This window comes from Chlorocebus sabaeus, chromosome 15 (assembly GCF_047675955.1).
Source record: "Chlorocebus sabaeus isolate Y175 chromosome 15, mChlSab1.0.hap1, whole genome shotgun sequence".
Taxonomy (NCBI): Eukaryota; Metazoa; Chordata; class Mammalia; order Primates; family Cercopithecidae; genus Chlorocebus; species Chlorocebus sabaeus.
Genome location: NC_132918.1, coordinates 72,432,018 through 72,452,314, shown reverse-complemented (window position 1 = coordinate 72,452,314; position 20,297 = coordinate 72,432,018). Strand labels below are relative to the sequence as shown.

General features: G+C 38.3%; 1 protein-coding gene across 8 annotated transcripts in view; it reads left to right on the top strand.

Annotated features, from left to right (window-relative positions):
- The window catches only part of NEK10 (NIMA related kinase 10), a 266,215-nt gene that overhangs the window by 217,417 nt on the left and 28,501 nt on the right, over positions 1 to 20,297 (top strand). For 5 of the 8 annotated variants that reach the window (XM_073023647.1, XM_038002934.2, XM_073023649.1 and 2 more), the window contains one exon: positions 12,481 to 12,581. In XM_073023647.1, coding sequence (XP_072879748.1) covers positions 12,481 to 12,581 — 101 coding nt within the window. Of the gene's footprint in view, positions 1 to 10,596; positions 10,627 to 12,480; positions 12,582 to 20,297 lie in introns of all 8 variants that reach the window. The other 3 variants (XM_073023648.1, XM_038002935.2, XM_038002933.2) reach the window with 1 other exon arrangement.

Sequence of the window (20,297 nt, the reverse complement as noted above, 5' to 3'; positions counted from 1 at the left end):
GTTATTTCCTTTCTTCTGCTGAGTTTGGGTTTGGTTTGTTCTTGTTTCTGTAGTTCCTTGAGGTGTGACCTTAGAATGTTGGTTTGTGCTCTTTCAGTCTTTTTGATTAGATGTTTAGGGCTATGAACTTTCCTCTTACGAAAAACTTACAGCTTTTGCTGTATTCCAGAGGTTTTGATAGGTTGTGTCATTATTGTCACTCAGTTCAAAGAATTTTTAAATTTCCATCTTGATTTTGTTTTTGACCCAATGCTCATTCAGGAACAGGTTATTTAATTTCCATGTATTTGCATGGTTTTGAAGGTTCCTTTTGCAGTTGATTTCCAGTTTTAGTCCACTGTGGTCTAAGAGAGTGCTTGATATAATTTCAATTTTTAAAAATTTATTGAGGCTCATTTTATGGCCTGTCATATGGTCTATCTTGGAGAAAGTTCCATGCACTGTTGAATAGAATGTATGTTTTGTGGTTGTTGGATGAAACGTTCTGTCTATATCTGTTAAGTCTATTTGTTCCAAGGTATAGTTTAAATTCATTGTTTCTTTGTTGACTTTCTGTCTTGATAACCTGTCTAATTGTGTCAGTGGAGTATTGAAGTCCCCCACTATTATTGTGTTATTGTCTCTCATTTCTTAGATCTATTAGTGTTATAAATTTGGAAGCTCCAGTTTTAGGTGCATATATGTTTAGGATTGTGATATTTTCCTGTTGGACAAGGTCTTTTACCATTATATAATGTCCCTCTTTGTTTCTTTTAACTGCTGTTGCTTTAAAGTTCGTTTTGTCTGATATAAGAATAGCTACCTTGCTCGCTTTTGGTGTCCACTTGCATGAAATGCCTTTTTCCACCCCTTTAAGTTTTTGTGAGTCCTTACGTGTTAGATGAATGTCCTGAAGACAGCAGGTAATTGGTTGGTGAGTTCTTATCCATTCTGTGGTTCTGTATGTTTTAAGCAAAGCATTTAGGCCATTTACATTCAATGTTAGTATTAAAATGTGAGGTACCATTGAATTCATTGTGCTATTTGTTGCCTGTGCACTTTTGTTCTCTTGTTTTTTGTTTTTGCTTTTTAACTTATATTTTTGCTTTATAGGTCCTGTGTGATTTATGCTTTAAGTAGATGCTGTTTTGATGTGTTTCCAGGATTTGTTTCAAGATTTAGAGTTCCGTTTAGCAGTTCTTGTAGTGGTGGCTTGGTAGTGGTGAATTATCTTAGCATTTGTTTGTCTGAAAAAGATTGTATCTTTCCTTCATATATGATGCTTCATTTTGTTGGATACAAAATTCTTGGCTGATAATTGTTTTGTCTGAAGAGGCTGAAGATAGGACTCCAATCCCTTCTAGCTTGTAGGGTTTCTGCTGAGAAATCTGCTATTAATCTAATAGGTTTTCCTTTATAGGCTACCTGGCGCTTCTGTCTCACAGCTCTGAAGATTCTTTCCTTTGTCTTAACTTTGGGTAATAGATGACAATGTGCCTAGGTGATGATCTTTTTGTAATGAATTTCCCAGGTGTTCTTTGTGCTTCTTGTTTTCTCATGTCTAGGTCTCTAGCAAGGCCGGGGAAGTGTTCCTCGATTATTCCTCCAAATATGTTTTCCAAGCTTTTATAATTCTCTTCTTCCTCAGGAACACCAGTTATTCTTAGGTTTCGTTGTTTAACATAATCCCAGACTTCTTGGAGGCTTTGCTCATATTTTCTTATTCCTTTTTCTTTGTCTTTGTTGGATTGGGTTAATCTGAAGACGTTGTCTTTGAGCTCTACTTGTTCAATTCTATTGCTGAAACTTTCCAGAGCATTTTGCATTTCTTTAAGTGTGTCCAATGTTACCTGAATTTTTGATTGTTTTTACTTTAAACTATCTATTTCCCTGAATATTTCTCCCTTCACTTCTTGTATTGTGTTTTGGATTTTCTTGCACTGGACTTTGCCTTTCTCTGGTTCCTCCCTGACTAGCTTAGTAACTAACTTCCTGAATTCTTTTTCAGGTAAATCAGGTGTTTCTTCTTGGTTTGGCTCCATTGCTGGTGAGCAAGTGTGATTTTTTGGGGGTGTTGCAGAGCCTTGTTTTGTCATATTACCAGGGTTGGTTTTCTGGTTCCTTCTTATTTGGGTAGGCTTTATCAGAGGGAATGTCTAGGGCTGAAGGCGGTTGTTCAGATTCTTTTGTCCCAATGGGTGTTCCCTTGATGTAGTACTCTCACCCTTTTCTCACCCTATGGATGTGGTTTCCTGTGAACTGAACCTCAGTGATTGTTGTGTCTCTTCTGGATCTAGCCACCCAGCAAGTCTACCCAGCTCCAGGATGGTACTGAGGGTTTTCTGCACAGAGTTCTGTGATGTGAACCGTCTATGGGTCTCTCAGCCGTGGATGCCAGTGCCTGTTCTGGTGGAGGTGGCGGGGCGGGGGTTGCAATGGACTCCATGAGGGTTCTTAGCTTTGGTAGTTTAATGCTCTATTTTTGTGCTGGTTGGCCTCCTCCCAGGAGGTGGTGTTTTCCAAAGAGCATCAGCTATGGTAGTATGGAGAGGGACTGGCGGTGGGCAGGGCCCTAGAACTCCCAAGATTATACGTCCTTTGTCTTCTGCTACCAGAGTGGGTAGGAAAGGGCCATCCGTTGGGGGCAGAGCTATACCTGAGCTCAGACTCTCCTTGGGCAGATCTTGCTGCTGCTGAGCATTTGGGATGTCTCCCACGTCCTGCAGGAGCAGTCTGCTTCCTTCAGAAGGTCTGTGAGTCCTCTCAGGATTCCTAGTTTGTTCTTGGAGTTGATCTGGAGCTAAAATGCATAAATGTTTTTAATGGCATCTAGAATAGTGAATCCTTTCTGGGAGGCTTTCAATAGACTTTGCATAGATTCATCAGAGGAATCACTATCTATGGCAGCTATAGCCTTATGAAATGAATTTCTGAAATAATAGGACTTGAAAGTCAAAATGACTCTTTGATCACTGGGCTGAAGAATGGATGTTGTGTTAGCATACATGAAAACAACATTAATAGCCAGGCGTGGTGGGTCACGCCTGTAATCTCGGCACTTTGGGAGGCCAAGGTTGGCGGATCATAAGGTCAGGAGATTGAGACCATCCTGGCTAACACGGTGAAACCCCATCCTTACTAAAAATACAAAAAATTAGCTGGGCGTGGTGATGGGTGCCTGTAGTCCCAGCTACTTGGGAGGCTGAGGCAGGAGAATGGTGTGAACCTGGGAGGCGGAGCTTGCAGTGAGCCCAGATCGTGCCACTGCACTCCAGCCTGGGTGACAGAGCGAGACTCCGTCTTAAAAAGGAAAAAGAAAAAGAAAAAGAAAACAACATTAATATCCTGTACCTCCTCATCATAGCTGTTAGATGACCAAGTATTTTGTCAATGAATGTCAATATTTTGTTGGGAATCTTTATTTCAGAGCAGTAGATCTCAAGAGTTGGCTTAAAATATTCAATAAACAGACTGCTGTCATCCAGGCTTTGTTGTTTTATTTATAGAGCATAGGCAGAATAGATTTAGTCAAATTCTTAAGGGCCCTAGCCTAGTATTTTTGGAATGGTCAGTGAGCATTGGCTTGAACCTAAGATTACCTGTTGCATTAGCTCCTAACAAGAGAGTAAGCCCGTACTTTGAAGCCAGGCTTTGACTTCTCCTCCCTAGCTATGAAAATCCTAGGTGGCGTCTTCTTACAATAAAAGGCTGTTTTATCTACCTTGAAAATCTATTGTTTAGTATAGCCATCTTCATCAGTTATCTTAGCTGGATCATAATAAGATCTTATCCTGTTGCAGCTTCTATATCAGTATTTGCTGCTTCACCTTGTACTTTTATGTTATGGAAATGACTTCTCTCCTTAAACTGCATGAACCAACATCTGCTACTTCCAACTTTCCTTCTGCAGCTCTCTCACCTCTCTCAGACTTCATAGAGTTGAAGAGAGTTGGGGCCTTCCTCTGGATTCGGTTTTGGCTTAAGGGAATGTTGTGGCGGGTTTGATCTTTTAGCTTCTACATCTTTCTCCATATAAGCAATAAGGCTGTCATTGTTATTATTCATGTGTTCACTATAGTAGCACTTCTACTTTCCTACAAAAACTTTTTCTCTGCATTCACAGCTTGGTTAACTATTTGATGCAAGAGGCCTAGCTTTCTGGTATCTTGGCTTTTGACATGCCTTCCTCACTAAATTTTATCATTTCTGCCTTTTGATTGAAAGTAAGAGACATGTGACTCTTTTTTCCACTTGAACAATTAGAGGCCATTGTAGGATTATTAACTAGCGTAATCTCAGTATTATTGTGTCTCAGGGAATAGGAAAGCCTACAAAGAAGGGAGAGATGGGGGAATGGCTGGTTGCTGGAACAGTCAGAGTACACACAATGTCCATCCATTCAGTTTACTATCTTATATGAGTGCAGTTTGTGGTGCCCCAAAACAATTACAATGGTAACATCCATGATCAGTCATCACAGATCATCATAACTGATCTAATAATGAAAATGTTTGAAATATTGCAATAATTACCAAAATGTGACACAAAGTCATGAAGTAAATGCATGCTACTGGAAAAATGGGGCCAGTAGCCCTGCTCAATGCAGAATTGACACAAAACTTCAATTTCTTAAAAAAAAAGCAACATCTTTGAAATGCAATAAAATAAGGTGCAATGAAATGAGGTATGCCTATAAATATCTTGAGTATTTCCTCTGAGATCAGGCCCTTAGAAACTATTTATTGAGTAACTGATTTAGGCCATCACTGTATAAACTCTTGTTTGTCTTTGCTATTGTATTGAGAGCAACTGCATAAGTAATCTGAAGCAGTGAGGGAATCACTGATTGTTTTATATATTAGACTTTTAAAATATTTTATTTTTATTTAAACTTATTTTATTATATTAAAATATATACATATATGTTTTTTAGATTTCAGATTGAGATAAGAAATTTCCTTTACCAATGATTATTTGCTTCCTCATTCTTCATAACAAGGGAGGTGCCAAACGACTCTGTATAAGATCCCAGGAGGATGCTTCTTGGAGATGTAGATTTTTTTCATGGTCATTGTAGCGTAATGTGTTTTCAAAGGGATACTCATCTTACAAAAGTTACTGGTGGTTCCAGTTCAAGCCTAAATCCAAATTGCATATCAGCTGTTAAACGGCAGTTCACACTTGTGCCGTTTGGGTTTGTGCCTGGGAGGAAAGGCTGAAGGAAGTAAGGGTTGAACGGTATCCCACTCTCTGGTAGGAGTAAAGGGAGGTAGGTCAGCATGACTTGGGTGATGATTGTAGCATGGTGTACAAAATAATTGAATTAATAGAGAAAAACATCACCCTCAAATTCCAAATTGCCGTTATTAGTAATTTATAGTGGATTTTTAAAATATGTTAAAAGTATTTACAAATATGCTTTGAATTAGTTTGTTGCATTGACCAATTTGAGGATTGAAGATGGTGACAGAAGAGCCAATCATAAGAAGATGAAACCTGGATATCAAAGACCTTAGGTTAATGTGGAGTCTTTTACACATGAGCCATACTATTTTGGACATACATATGGACATCTAACCAAATTATTTCTGTGTGGAAATGTAAGCACCAGTAGCTAAGATTCTATCCATGTGTTGGCTCCTGTCTGGGGAGTATTTTTTTTAAGGATCTCAGAGTACATTTAAACCATAAGGGAGTATTAATCATTGAACCAGTCATTAAGCTTCTGTTAATTCCCTTTCTTCAAGAAAAATGATGATATAACTAAGGCTGCGTCCAAATCATTCTATAATGGTTGCTACAGCACTACCCTCTCCTGAAAGCAAAAGGCCTCTTTCTTCTCTCTGGGCTACCTGCCTGCCCTCCACTATAGCTGGAACCTTGTTCATTCTTAATGGACTCTGCTCAGTATGGATTCAGTAATTTATCTGGGATGTTTCATATAGTATGTCAATTAAAAAATTTTCTGTTTATGTAACTACTTATTATTTTTTATATTGGGGTGCAAAAGCACAATTCTTAAAGTTATTCTTTAGCAAGTGTCTGAGTTTTTTCAACCCATTAATGATAGAACCAGGTGGAAGACATAAAAGCTGATTCAAGAGCATTTGAAGAACAGAGATTTATGTAGTTAGTCAAGTAAAAAAAGCTGAAATAAGATTGCTAAATTAAGTGTAAGACTGGTAGAACTTCTATAGGGTAATAAAATGATAGCATTTTTGTGATCAAGTTCTTGACTGGGAGTAAAATCATACCAGTATATTAATTTCAGCAGGTTAACCTCTAACACTACAGGCCTGTAAACTGTCTGCTCCTTTATTGGTGTAGATTATTAGTTAAATATACTGTGACATTACCCATTATAGGAACATAAGACACATGACATGAAAGAGGCTCAGCCGGAATTCAAGAGTTAAGGACTTCAAAGCAGCCTTGCGTCTGGCCTTTAAACAGCTTGTTCCTGAAGTTTCAAATGAAAGGAAGTTTGCTGCCTGATCACCCAGAGGTGAAAGGAGCTGATGCTTTGACTCAGCTTCCTGCCATTCCGTGAGAAACTCCACCGGAGGCTGGGGTAGCAGGGGCATGTAGGCCTAGACTGCCAAGCTCCTTCTGAACAATTTTTGTCTGATTATAGAATGGTCTGCTGCTCTGTGTTGGGAAGTATCCATCATCCATGCACCATCTCCTCTGTCACTTCCCTCTCTCCTCTGATGGAACATCATATTCTCAGTGTCTCAGCCCCGAGTTTCAGCAGTCCTTGGCTCCTGCTCCCCACGTGGAAACAGCTACAGGGCACTGTAGACTGATTTACCCCACAACATGTATGACCTCAGCACCCTTGGTGCTAGTCCCATTTTTACCATGCTCCCATTTCAGATGAAGAAACTAAGGCTCAAAGACATTGTGACTTTCCGAAAACCATATTGCTAGTACCTAGCAGAGAGACAATGCAAGCCAGGCCTCTGACTTCAACTGTTTGAGCCTCTTCCAGTGAGATCACCTCTCCTGAAATAAAATCAGCCTTATTTCTCCTCACCATCGTGTATGGTCCCTGGCTACCTCTTCAGCTGTATACATACTGTACTTTTTTTTTTTATCGTGCTGCACACCAGCTAAACTGAACACTTTGCTATTCTTCAGTTGCAGCTGTCACTTAGCTGACTTCACCCTTTGCTGGAATTATTCCTTCTCCTAAGAACCCACACTCACATACAGCTTCCCTCACACTCAATACATTTCCTGTGCTATTGAAGGCCTTCTAATTCTTCCTGGTCTTCTCAAATGTAACATTTGAATCTGCTCTTTATCCCACATCCATGGTTGTCCGGGTGAACCTTCCATGTAATCCTTATGAGTTCAAGATTCTTCATCTAACCAGGGACACAGGGATTGATTGCTGAACATTTATAGATTTGAACTACAATTATGTTACTTTATTTCATTGTTATGATAGTTAAGAGGTGAGAGTAAATTTGTATTGTAGTTTGACAAGATTGTTGGTCCAATATAGAGAAGCTCATGTATGTTTTGGCCCCCCATTCATGAAAACAGTATATTTTTTTGCTTCTTCATGGATTTCCTTCCTTAACCTTTTTTTTCTCCAGTTGTCCAAAAGTTCCTGATTCTTAGCTGAGAGATTTCAGAAAAATAATATATTGATACCATGTTTTGGTCAACTGGGAGAATACAGTATAACCCACTTTTCTGGGTTTCATTTGTAGTTATTGACAGCTTCAAAGTGTATGTTGTGAATTATAGTTTCAATAGAATGGACATATAGTATAAATCACGTGTCAAAGCACCAGAGATGGGCAACTAACTTGGCTATTTTATTGTGCAATGAGATACTAAAGCAGAATGTAGTGCACAGCAATAGCTGTAAAGACCTAATGCTTCCAGCTTATTATATCTACGTGTTTTCCAAAAATAGTTAATTAAATGTTAAGAGAGATAGGTAGAACATCCTGTTAAAAGTAGCAATCCTTTTAAGAAAAGAAATAATATTTCAAGATGGGAAGGAGATATTGTTTTGTATTTGCAGTAACCAGAGGCACCTTCTAGCTGTGTCCTTGCGTAGTAGAGCGGGGTGACCACCTCCCTCTGGCCTCTTTTATAATCGGTGCTGATTCCATTCATGAGGCCTCCGCCCTTATGACCTAATCATCTCCCAAGCTCCCTTCCTCCAAATGCCATTGCCTTGGGGATTAGGATTTCAACCTGTGAATTTTGGTGGTTCAGAAGCGTTTAGATCATCGCACTCAGTCTCCTCATCTGTAAAATGGGGATAGAATCTACACCAATAAAGGAGCAGACAGTTTACAGGCACTGGTAGGTGTTTTACACATTTAGTCTCCTCTGTGGATTAAAGGAGACTAAATACATAAAACACTTCCCAGTGTCTCACCCAAGTCCCTGCTAAAAAAGAAGGACTGCTCTTCTTGCAAGTCCTCTGACCTAACTCTGCAAAGGGGAAACAAATAGCTCTTTAGTGTCATGCTTGCCACGGAGTAAGCCAGCAAATATAATTATGTAATGACTTTTTGACACTTTTAAGTAAATTGCCTCTTATAAGAAATTTTGTAGTTTCCTTCTAAGTTCTAAAACACTAGTCAAATTTACTATTTCAATAAAAACTGTAAAAGACTGCAAAGTATCCCAATATTTTAAACTTTGATTTTATTTAAATTTTAAGGAGACCAAATATTGTGTATATATATTTGCAGTAGGAAATACCACATAGATATTAATCATGGATCAGGGGCATCTTATGTATGACTGACATTGCACATGAACTGTGATCAGCCTCATAGATGTCTTTTTAATAAAAAATTGTTTTAATACAAATATTCTCAGTACAAAATTGGTAATATAAACATATGCTGCTTTTTTTTTTTTTTTTTTTTTTTTTTGGTGAACAGTTAGGAAGTGTAGTATTTTCAGTGGGCTAATCTAAAAGATTTACTGAGAGAGAATGTTTTTAAAGCTAGATAAAATGATATGGCTAATACTTGCCAAATGCTTGGCAGTTAATAACCTTTAAATGAAGAATAAAAATACACTTTGGGAGGCCGAAGTGGGTGGATCACTTGAGGCCAGGAGTTCGAGACAAACCTATCCAATGTGGTAAAACCCTAGTTCGAGACGAGCTTGTCCAGTGTGGTAAAACCCTGTCTCTACTAAGAATATAAAAGCCGAGTATGGTGGTGCGTGCCTGTGGTCCTAGCTACTCGGGAGGCTGAGACAGAAGGACTGCTTGAGCCCAGGAGGCAGAGGCTGCAGTGAACTGTGATCATGCCACTGCACTCCAGCCTGAGTGACAGAGTGAGACCCTGTCTCAATTTTTAAAAAACTCAATAAAAGGATGAGTATTCAGAATATCTAAAGAGCATTTACAAATCAGTAAGAACAAAGAACTATGGATACAAGCAAGAAATTTACCAAAGAAGTACAGCAACCACACTAGCATTTAGATAAATACAAAAAACAATCAGATTGGCACAGCGGAAAAGTTTGATAATATATAATGTTGACTGAGGTGTAGAAAAATGGATTCTTTTCTGATCAGAGTGTAAATTGACTCAGCCACCTAAAAATGTATTTGTTACAATGTATCCTCGGGTCCAGCTATTTCACTTCACTGTGTCTACCCTAAAAGAACTCTTGTACTTATGCACAGTGAGGCATGCCGGTGTATATTCACTGCAGCATCACTTATTATCATGAGAAAGTGAAAGCAAACTAAGTGTCCACTAAGACAGAAGTGGCTATGTAAACTACAGTGCATCCAGGACACATAGTGGTCTTCAGTGGTACAGAGAATGGGCTAGAACAGCACATGTTGATAATAAACAATCTCCATGATAGACTGTGAAAAAAGTGAAAAAAACAAATTGTACAACAGTTTATGTGATGTGATGTGTCACCATTTGTTTACAAAGGAAGGGAAGGAAGGAGGGAGGAAAGAAGGGAGGAAGAGTGCAAGGGAGAAATAGAGGAAAGGAGGAAGGGAGAACGGACAGACTACTGTAGATTTTCCATAATAGTAGCTTTCAAACGCTTGGAAATGACTATCAATAGAAAACACATTTTACGTCTTGACTGAGTGGACCCTTCCAATGTACTGTGAAATTTTAAAATCTAGTTCCAATTCATTTGATATCATTTTTCAAAATGCTGATCATGACTCATTAACATTGGCCTCAGGACTCAAGTATGGTTTGAAAAGTACCGTTTTGAAGTATACATTTATGTATGTAAATGGATAGAAAAGTGAGTGGAAGTCAACACACCACTCCGATATCACAAGTTATTTCTGGGGAGGTGGCTGTGATGGATGGTGGCTCCTAGGAGCCTTGAATCTCGTTTCTCATTTGTAATACTAACATTTTTGTTTGTTTGCTTGCTTGTTTTTATAGGGGCATGTGTAATTAAATATTTTTAACTTTATTTTTTAATAACTAAGTAATCAAAAGTATTTCCAAAAGTCAAGGATGTTTTGGGATTGTGAGGGTAGTGGTCAAAAGGTCTCAAGAAAAATAATTTTTAAGTTAAAAAAATTGGATAGTTGATTAATTCAGAAGGCAGACATTCTAGCTAACTCTTTGTTTTTGTATTTAGGGCCACAGATGGGCACATTCTTGTGGCAAGGTAGAGTCAAACCTATGTGATATCCCATTCAAAATGTCGTCACAGACCTAAGAACTCTCTGCCATGCTGTGAGATTTTAGCTCATTACCTATGAATGTTACATCTAGAAATCAAAAACATAAAGTACTTTGTATAAAAATGATTTTAAAAAACCAAGCTCTCCATTTTCAGAAAATGCAAAGTTAATTTTTCTGTAGCAACATCAACTTGGTCATGTTACACAGTGTCTAGTATTTGGTTTGGGTCTAGACAAACAGTTATATTTTAATAATTATTTCTCCAAGAAGCACTACTGTAGAAAATATGGTGTGTGTACACTTGACCATCTCCACAAGATGGAGCAGACAATCCAGCTCTCTGTTTTCTATTTTAGAGCTACATCAACTCTTTCTATTTGCCTCTTTATATTTTTATCCCAAGGGTATTTATTAAACCTCATATTAATAATCAAATAATTGATATTAAAAGGAGTAAACATTGTGTCCATGGGATATAGACTCTTTAGATTTCAAACATTTAAACAAGGTATTAATTGGAGATGAGCTAGAACTAGATTATTTCTTGTGCTAAATTATAAACTAACTCAGTAAAGATATCTGTAAAGAAAGCAGTATTTCCTTGAATGTTTATATTTTATTCTTTTTTGCATTTTATGTCTTTATACATTTTCATATGCTTATAATAAAACAAGTTGACTCTTTTAAATGACTACATTGAACGTTCTCTTTAAATGTCTTGAAAACAAAATATTTATGGTAAAATATGCAAGCTTTCTCAGAAAGTGCTTATAAAAGAAGCGTTTTTAAAAATGCTTAGCTGTTGTTAAAGCAATGACTATCTTCATGTTTAACTTCATAGTGGCTCAATGTGTGAAGGGAAGAAAAGAGGGTCTTTGGAACTTTCAACTGTTTTTTTTTTTTTTTTAAGGGAAATTGGCAAGAAAAGTTTTATTGCAGAAAGCACATTCTCGGTTAAGGGGAGGAAGGGAAAGAGAAAGAGAAGGGAGAGAAAGGAAGGAAGATAATGCACATCATGTATCTGAAGTCTCTTTTTGTTTTATCCAGTGTGGTTCTGTGAGTGAAAAGAGGCAGAGGTGGCCTTGTAGGTAATCTGGAGACAAAAGCCATTCCTTTAAATAGTTGTATAGTCCTCAGGTTAAAAACAGACTGTTTGTGGCTATGACAGAGGACACTGGAAAAGCAGCTAACATACAATTTGACACCAAATTAGTCTGAAAACTGTGAAGGTGGTGTGGCTGTATGATGAGGATTCAGGATAAATTATAAATGCGCCCCACTTAGACCTGGAGAGAAATCTAGGTGAAAATTATAATTTGTAATAATCAAAGGTTTGAAAGTTATTTAATTCTAGTTAAAAGAAATTTTCTTTTTTTGCTCTGTAAGAATGTCTATTCAGTGTATACATTTCATAGTTTTGATAAAATTAGTCTTAAAATATGTCATGGAGGGCATAATGAATTTAAAATTTAAAAGCATGATAGCCTCTTAACTATACATGTCTGAAGCCTGGCTTTTCAGTGGCCACTGTATCTGAGGCACTGCTGACTCCTGATGGCAGCCTGCTGTAATGCCAGCAAAATGTCCAAGCGATAAGCAGTCTTTCAGATGTTATTACAGGTAATATCATTGTGTTACTTAGAAGTCTGAGAAGTAAAAGGAAGATATTGTTTATTCCATGTCATAAAATATTGAAGTACTACAGGGTCTCTGCATATTGTCTCACTGATAAGGTGAAGTCTTTACTTTAAAATTATTGTTAGAATTTTACTTCATTTTTTCATTAATATAACGTTTGAAAGAGAACTTGACTAACTACAAAATTTATCACCCACAGCATCAGCAGGAATTGCTGTGTCCCAGAGGAAAGTACGTCAGATCAGCGATCCTATTCAGCAGATATTAATTCAGCTGCACAAAATAATCTATATCACACAGGTCAGTGTTCTAGCTTTTTATTTCTTTTTCATCTTAAATGCAAGTTTGGTGCTAATATTGCTGAAGAACTATTTTATAGGACTTTAGGTTGAGTACTCGTTCTTATCCTCCCCAACTACATACATGTGGGGACACTAGTTTAGCAGCAGAGCTGGGAAGGCAGTAGGGTAAAAGAGCAAATATATAGGATTTTTCCTATGATTCCTAACATCCTCTCTTACTGTTAATGCCCAACCAAAACCAAACTTCAACACAAATGGCCCTTCTGTAGAGGCGAAAGTGGAGACAGAGTTAGTATTCTTTGCTCGTAAGCAGCTTTACTATAGGAAAGAAAGAGGAAAATTGTGCCCACTCATTAATTCTGAGGATGCTTGGTTGAAAGTAGGACCTTTCAGAGAGTGAAAGTCAAAACCACACAAAATCCAGAGTTGTTAAAACTTTCTATTTGTCAATCTCAGTGACTCCTAGCACTGAGAAAATAATGCTAAAAATGGCTATTAATTATTGACAGAAATATGTCTAGAAATAAGCAACTTGAAGGCTCTGTTATGTATGGTTAATAAAAAAATATTTTTTTAGACAAAGAAGTGCAGAAGACTTTTGGACATGAAAGCCAACATTATTTTGAAGTCTAAAATTGTATATCTTTTGTGGTTTATTCATTCATTCACTCACTTGACATATAATTATTAGGTACCTACTATGTGCCAGATGCTATTCTAGGGACTTGAGATACATCCACGAGCAAAACATAAACATTGTCTTGCTCTAGATTCAAAGAACCAATTGGGCATCCTGTCAGCTGCCAGTTGGGGCAATTCTAACTAAATATCCAGATACTGAAGAGAAATACCACAAGTTAAATGGACCAACTGGACCCATTGGGCTCATAATCCATTTAACTAACCCCCATCCCTACCCAAAACATCCCAAAGCAAAAAATCATTAAAAATGGTGTACCACAGTAATATTGTAAGACTCTAGGAATCTTGATGTCAATTTGCAACCAGTGTCTAGTATTCGCTGAAAGCCTATGTATTTCCTTTTCCCCAGTAAACAGTCACTCTAGTAAATGGCTGCAATTTTCCTTTGGAGGAAGATTTATAGTGTGCACTTGTAGTAATGTTTCAGGGCCCTTCCTCAAGGGGTCCCAGCTTTCCACTTAATCAAGGGGCTTTGAGTCTTTGAATTGACTTGCATCTGGAAACTGTGTAAGAGGCTGTAACTCTCCACTGTAGCAATGGCAACTTAGGGCAGGTTTCTGTCTACCACACCTAGATATTCTTTTCTGTTAAAGTGATCAAGGAATACTTTAATAGGCAGACCATCTGTTTCTTTTCCAGGAACACCCTAGTCGACTAACCACCACCAAAGATCTCTGTTGGCTAAGCATTCTAAATAATAGTACCTCCCTGCTTCCCTTTATGAAGGATGCTCTCAGTTTGCTATTGGTGGTCAAGTACTGTCAGTTGGCCCCTGCCAACTGGATACATTGAAATCATGTATCGTTTGGTGTCATACCTGCCTCCAAGGGAGAGCAACCACAGGGCTTATCAAGGATGCTAGTGCTCTCCTCTCCAATGTATTTCTCAATGCCTTAGTGAAAGGAGTGGCTTCTGGATGCTCTTGCTGAATATGGTTGGGGAGTGGGTGTGCAAGTCACACATGGTAAAGGTACCCCAATGAGACCATCTCTCTGAGCCTTTGAATTCGCCCGTCCACATGCCAGAGATGCTCTGACATTTTACCTTCATCAAACACAGACCATGGTTAAGTATAAGTTTTAGTCAAACAACCAGTTAAACTACCTCCAGCTGCATGAACTAACATGTGAAATCTGGAATCTCTAGTACGTGCACCCATATCAATGAATTCAGCCTGATGTAGTGCTATAGGTTTTACCCTTCCCGGCCTATCCTTCTTAGAATCCACTCCTGCACATGTTCTCTGGGTTGCTGCTGAAATGTAATAGCAAAATCTTGTAATTCTTTTCCTATTTCCTACTGGGTTACAGTTTATACTAATTCCCCTGGATCATACTGAAATAGGACCCTAGTTATGGATTTGATCCTCATTGTGTTGGGTCTCATGAGGAAATGAACATCCCTTTTAAAGACATTTGTCCTACATTAAGTTATCATAGGGTTTTCAGGCAAAGAAAGGCTCATCTTCTCAGACCCAGAATGGCAAGCTATTTTTAATTGCTATGAAGGCTCAGAATGACCTTGGCTTCAGGATTGTTAGTTTTACTTGGGTGGTCTCAACAAGATGTTCCTATTCCAAGTTTTAGAATTTTTTTTTTTTCTAACTTTCACATGAGAGATTTGATAACATGTGACTTCATCCGACCTTGTAATTTAGTAAGCTGCTCAATTAAGTTTTGATTATCAGCCATATCAGCACTGTAGCAGAACAAAGCAATGGATTCTTTTAGGGCTATCATGGGATCCTTCCATGTCTCAGACCATGACTTGAACTGAGCTGTATAGGACCCAAGCTTGTTATTTTCTTTCTGTAAGTGCTCCAGTGCATTCAGAAGGATCCATTCTGTACCGTAGTCCTTGTGTTCTTCATTACTGTGTGCCAGTCAAGAACAGCGGCTATTGGGGCTTCCAAGGCACCTGCTTCAGTTGGCACTTCATCAGGATGATAACCTGATTAATTGTGATGCAACTGCATGCCATGGATTACTAGCATCCCATGTCCTATTGGCAACAAGCAAAGGAACAAACAAAACTCAGCACTGGACTCAGTTCCAAGGGCACAATCAAACCAGTTCCCAAATCCTATCTGTATGGGCTCTTCTGGGACATTCCTAAAACCTGTATCTGTATCAGTGAGGGTCTAGTCAGAAACCATACCATAATTTCAACAGGGAAGGTTTAATATAAAGAATTATTAACTATGATGAGTATTATCTACTAGGGAGGGGAAGAGAAATCTAAAGAATGTAGGAAGAGCACATCAAGAAGTCACAACTTCTAGGGCTGAGGCAGAGTACCCAAGAAAGGAACGAATATAGAAGTGGACACTCCCACGCTGGGTCGAAGTCCTGACCTTCCTGCAAAGATCAGAAAAATTAGTAAGGTGCTATGCTGGAGAAACTTGAAGCGAAGTGTCTCTCTGTGGGACCTGGGCAAGCCCTCCACAGTGAGGTACTATGCCCTGGAACTTGCTGGGAATCAGCACTTGAGGGTGTTGTGCTGGGTAGCACCCTCCGTGGGACCAGGGGAGGCCACCCCAAGTTAGATGTTGCTCCATGGAATTCTCTGGGGAGCTACCCGCAGAGTTAATACCACTGGATCTGACTAGGGGTTAGCACCAACGTCTCGGGGTCCTACCTGTGCTCTTTACTATGAGCTGCCGCAGCAAGGCAACGCAGGAGCATCACTGGAGCCAAGAAACAAGATCCATCCTCCTCCAGCGTCCCTCCAGGGCTCTCTTCTGATACAGCTTAGCATCCTGCCAGATGGCAAGGGAGAAATGTTCCAGTATTACAGGCTGGATAAGCTGACAGGCTGCTTGCTGGCACACTTAACCTAGGGGACTAGGCAAGGAACTGCCTTCTTTGGTGTCTCCATACCTCTGAGTTCTCATTGCTTTCCCTTTAGCCTAGGTAGTCTTTAAGCCTGGGGCTGAGTAGCCTGGGTCTTATCTGTCAAGTTTTGTCCAAACTCTGGTGCTCTTTTCTGTTTCCCGATGGCTGCCTTTTTGAGATGCAGGAGTCCAAAACTGATTACTTTTCTGTTTTCTGCTGTCAAGCTTTCTGTTAGGCAATGACAGAATTGTGTAACTAATTACATAAAAGAGGGTGAGGGTGTACAGGGAAATATTGGGGAAAGCTTGATTAATACATCAAAATATAATCTGCCATATCTATATTGAGTAAAGTGATTATATTAATGCACATCCATTTAAATACTGATATAGAAATATGGAAAAAGCATTCTTAACTTTAGTGTTATGGAAATAGCTTTAAATAGCTTTTTAGTTCTCTTAACTATTAACTATTAAATTGAGAGAAATATCCTTTGAAATTTAAATATAATTTTCATATGCCTGTCTTGCTAATTTTTATGTAATAAAAAACTTTTTTATATTTGCCATTTTCTTGTTGGATTTCAAAGTAGTTTAAAGCAAGAATAAAACTATTATAAATATCTTATTATTATGCTCTTGAACCGCCAGTGTAACAAATGATTTCATATTTTTTGGCAGAATGGCATTCCTTGCTACAAGTTCAAATATAACTATTGTGATTTTTAAAATGTATTTCCAGAATACTCTGAAGTTGGTGACGTTGCACATAGTCGGGAATGATTCCTCTTTGAGGAACTTTAACTTACAGTGCTAAGCAAAGTCAATGACTTTCAAACAAAAAAGAAAAATACCCGTAAATATTATACTAGTGTTATTTGCTATAGGTTAAAGACCAAGATGAGTTTTCTAACTCTGCTAATTGCAAAGGAAGACTGAAAGTGAGAATGCATTGGAAAAACAGACAAAAAGACAATTTTTTCACATATTTATTTACTAGTCAAACTCTCCAGACTTACACTTGGTGGCTGCCCTGAACTGAGGGGCCGCATATCTCCTGACAACCAGCAGATGAACTTACAAGGAAACTTCTTACTTTTGGTTGGTGGTGGCCTTTCCTGTCTCCACTGATGGAGACAGATCAGTGAAAATCATCTAAAAGCAACTATTTTATAAGGCAGGATGTTAAAATCCTTACCTTGCTTTCTTACTGACTTCACCTCTATTTTTATCAAAACAAATGGTAATCTTAAGACCAGCAAGCTAAGAATGAAATCAGTGGTTTATTTCTATTGCTGGAACCCCAAATCTACCTTTGGGCATATAAGGTGACTAAAGTACATATGTTACCTTTTAGTGTGAGTCTTTATGTGTTATTGCTTAGGACATACCTGCACAGCCCAAAGAAGCACTGGATTTAACTTTATACTTAACATTTAGATTGTTTTGTTAAATAGATGCTTTGAAAATCAGGATATATAGCATCTTTTAAAAAATAAACATTGGGACTGGGCGCAGTGTCTCATGCCTGTAATCCCAGCACTTTGGGAGGCCGAGGCGGGTGGATCACGAGGTCAGGAGATCGAGACCATCCTGGCTAACATGGTGAAACACCATCTCTACTAAAAATACAAAAAATTAGCCGAGTGTGACAAAAAATTAGCCGAGTGTGGCGATGGGCGCCTGTAGTCCCAGCTACTCGGGAGGCTGAGGCAGGAGAATGGTGTGAACCTGGAAAGTGGAGCTTGCAGTGAGCCGAGATGGTGCCACTGCACTCCAGCCTGGGCGACAGAGTGAGACTCCGTCTCAAAAAAAAAAAAAAAAAAAAAAATCAAATATTGGTCTCCTAGAGAACAGGCAAGCCACTTATCTGAAGCGCCTTTGGATTGCCCATCTTCACAACCACAGTTATTGCCAATGGAAAAAAATGTGGTTCGGAATAGCAATGTGTTGTCCTCCAATGAAAATTATGCTACTGACTGTCATTGGTGAAACGTTCTGTGTTTTTTCACCAATAGTGATGGATAAGACTAGAACCACCCACATCTGCTCATCTGGATCTCCTGTACTAATGGCAAGGGTGACCAAGATTTAACAGAATGAGATATTTAGGGTAAAGTTGTATTTCTTAAATTGACTCCCATTTTCAGGTTTTGTAAATTCTAAGAGAAGTGTTATGTTTTGTGTATTTAGTTTGATGACAGTCTTTGAACATTCTGTTTTAGCATTTAGGGAAATATCTTCTTAGCAGTAATGTCAAAATAACTTTTTTAAAAATAGAATTAGATACTAACTTAAGTATCAAATGGAGTCCTGTGAGCAATGGATAGTCTTCTGATGTGTTCTTGGAGATACTAGAGAATATAGAAATTTCTTTAAAAGAATCCATATATTCTTCCACATATAGAAATCTTTATATTCTATTCCAATATTAGTATTATACAAGTTTGAGAAAACCTAGTATAAAACATGCAGATCGGTTTTCATTATTTTGTTACTTTGTGTAGTACAGTAAAAACAAGCAAACAAAAACCAAACTTTTAGGTGTGTGACTTTGAGGAAGTAATTATCTTTTTAAGAATCAGTTTCTTCATTTGTAAGATGGGGGAGTTTATGAGACTATTTGCCTCAAATGACATAAAGTATGTAAAAGTATTTGTTTATTTGTTTCTTTATTGGAGATGGATCTTGCCATATTGCTTAAGGCTGGTCTTGAACTCTCCTGGGCTCAAGCGTTCCTCCTATCTTTGCCTCCCAAAGTGCTGGGAATATAGGCATGAACCACCGTGCCTGGCTGAAAATGTTTCTAAACTATAAAATGCTGTCCTACAGTAATGCTAGTTGTGGTGGCATCTGTTCTAGAATAATGACTGTGCTAGAAGGCACTGCTCAGAAAGTATTCTCGCATGTTACATAATGCCTTTAAGCTCTGACTTCCTCACCTATGAAATAGTACTTGCTTTTTAAGTTTTTTGTGAAGAAAAAAGTGAGACTGCACATAAATGAGTAGCCATAGTGTCTGGCTCAAATGAATCATAGACATTAATATTCTATTCTTAGTATTATAGTCCTTATATATTATTATGTTTATATCACCTGCAATTAAGCTATGCATGAGTCATTATTTTGTGTAAAATTTTAAATTCTTGCATGAAAGCTTTAAAGATGGGGTGCTGTCCATTGTGATAATTATTCCAGTAAGATCAATAGCTTTCTAATATATATGCAGCTTAAGCTGACTGAATGTTAACTTACTCAAATGAGTTTTTGAGGCTTACTTCAGGCCATCAGGAGCAGTAAAATAATAAAAACAATCGTAAGTTAACTAGAGGCTTCTCAAGTTAAATAAATTGCAAAAATTCTCAGAGTACCTGAATTAATCATCTGATACTCATAGCTTCCAGCAGTGGGTTAAGTCCCCTTTGAAGGAAGCTATCATCCCACGGGTGTTTCAGACTTTCAGAAGTTAGTCATAGCAGAGAAGGCTGGCTGCCTTTCTGTTTGACAGCCCCTTGCAGTCAGCTGGGCAGCAACCAGAGGGTTCTGGGCCAACACTGCTCTCTGGTGTTTGGTTTGGGGAAGTGGCAACTTTTGGTGCATTACAAAAGGGAATTAAACCTGTGCTCTGTCCAGGTACTTTCTGGTCCCCTCATCACTCCATCCCGTCTTCCTGCTAGGAACATACATGCACATGCTCCTCACCTTCATGTCTGTTTCTATTCTAAGTTAAATTCATTTCTGTTTTGCTATTCTCTCTCTCACACATATATCATTTATACTCATTTTCCTTCTCATCTTTCTTTGATTTGCTCCTTAATGCTGAGAAATCTCTCTCTCCCTGCACCCTCCTTCCTCTCTCTTCTTTCTCTCTCTTCCACATTTTTTAAATTTCCTGCTTTCATTTCATGTGAAAGGACAATAACAATTATGACTATTTGCTGGGAGTAGAGGGAGGGATCCCATCTGGATTAAGGCAAAAGGAAGCTATAATATTGACATGAAAAGAGGTCAGTGCTGCCAACCTACAAAACGTTTCAAAGTACACTGAAGTGCTTCAATATCTCCAGAAGAGTCTTATTTCCTCACTAATTAAACTTATTTGGACTCAAACACTAGGATCAAAGATACATTTTTTATTTTTTGAGATGGAGTTTCTCTCTCATTGCCTAGGCTGGACTG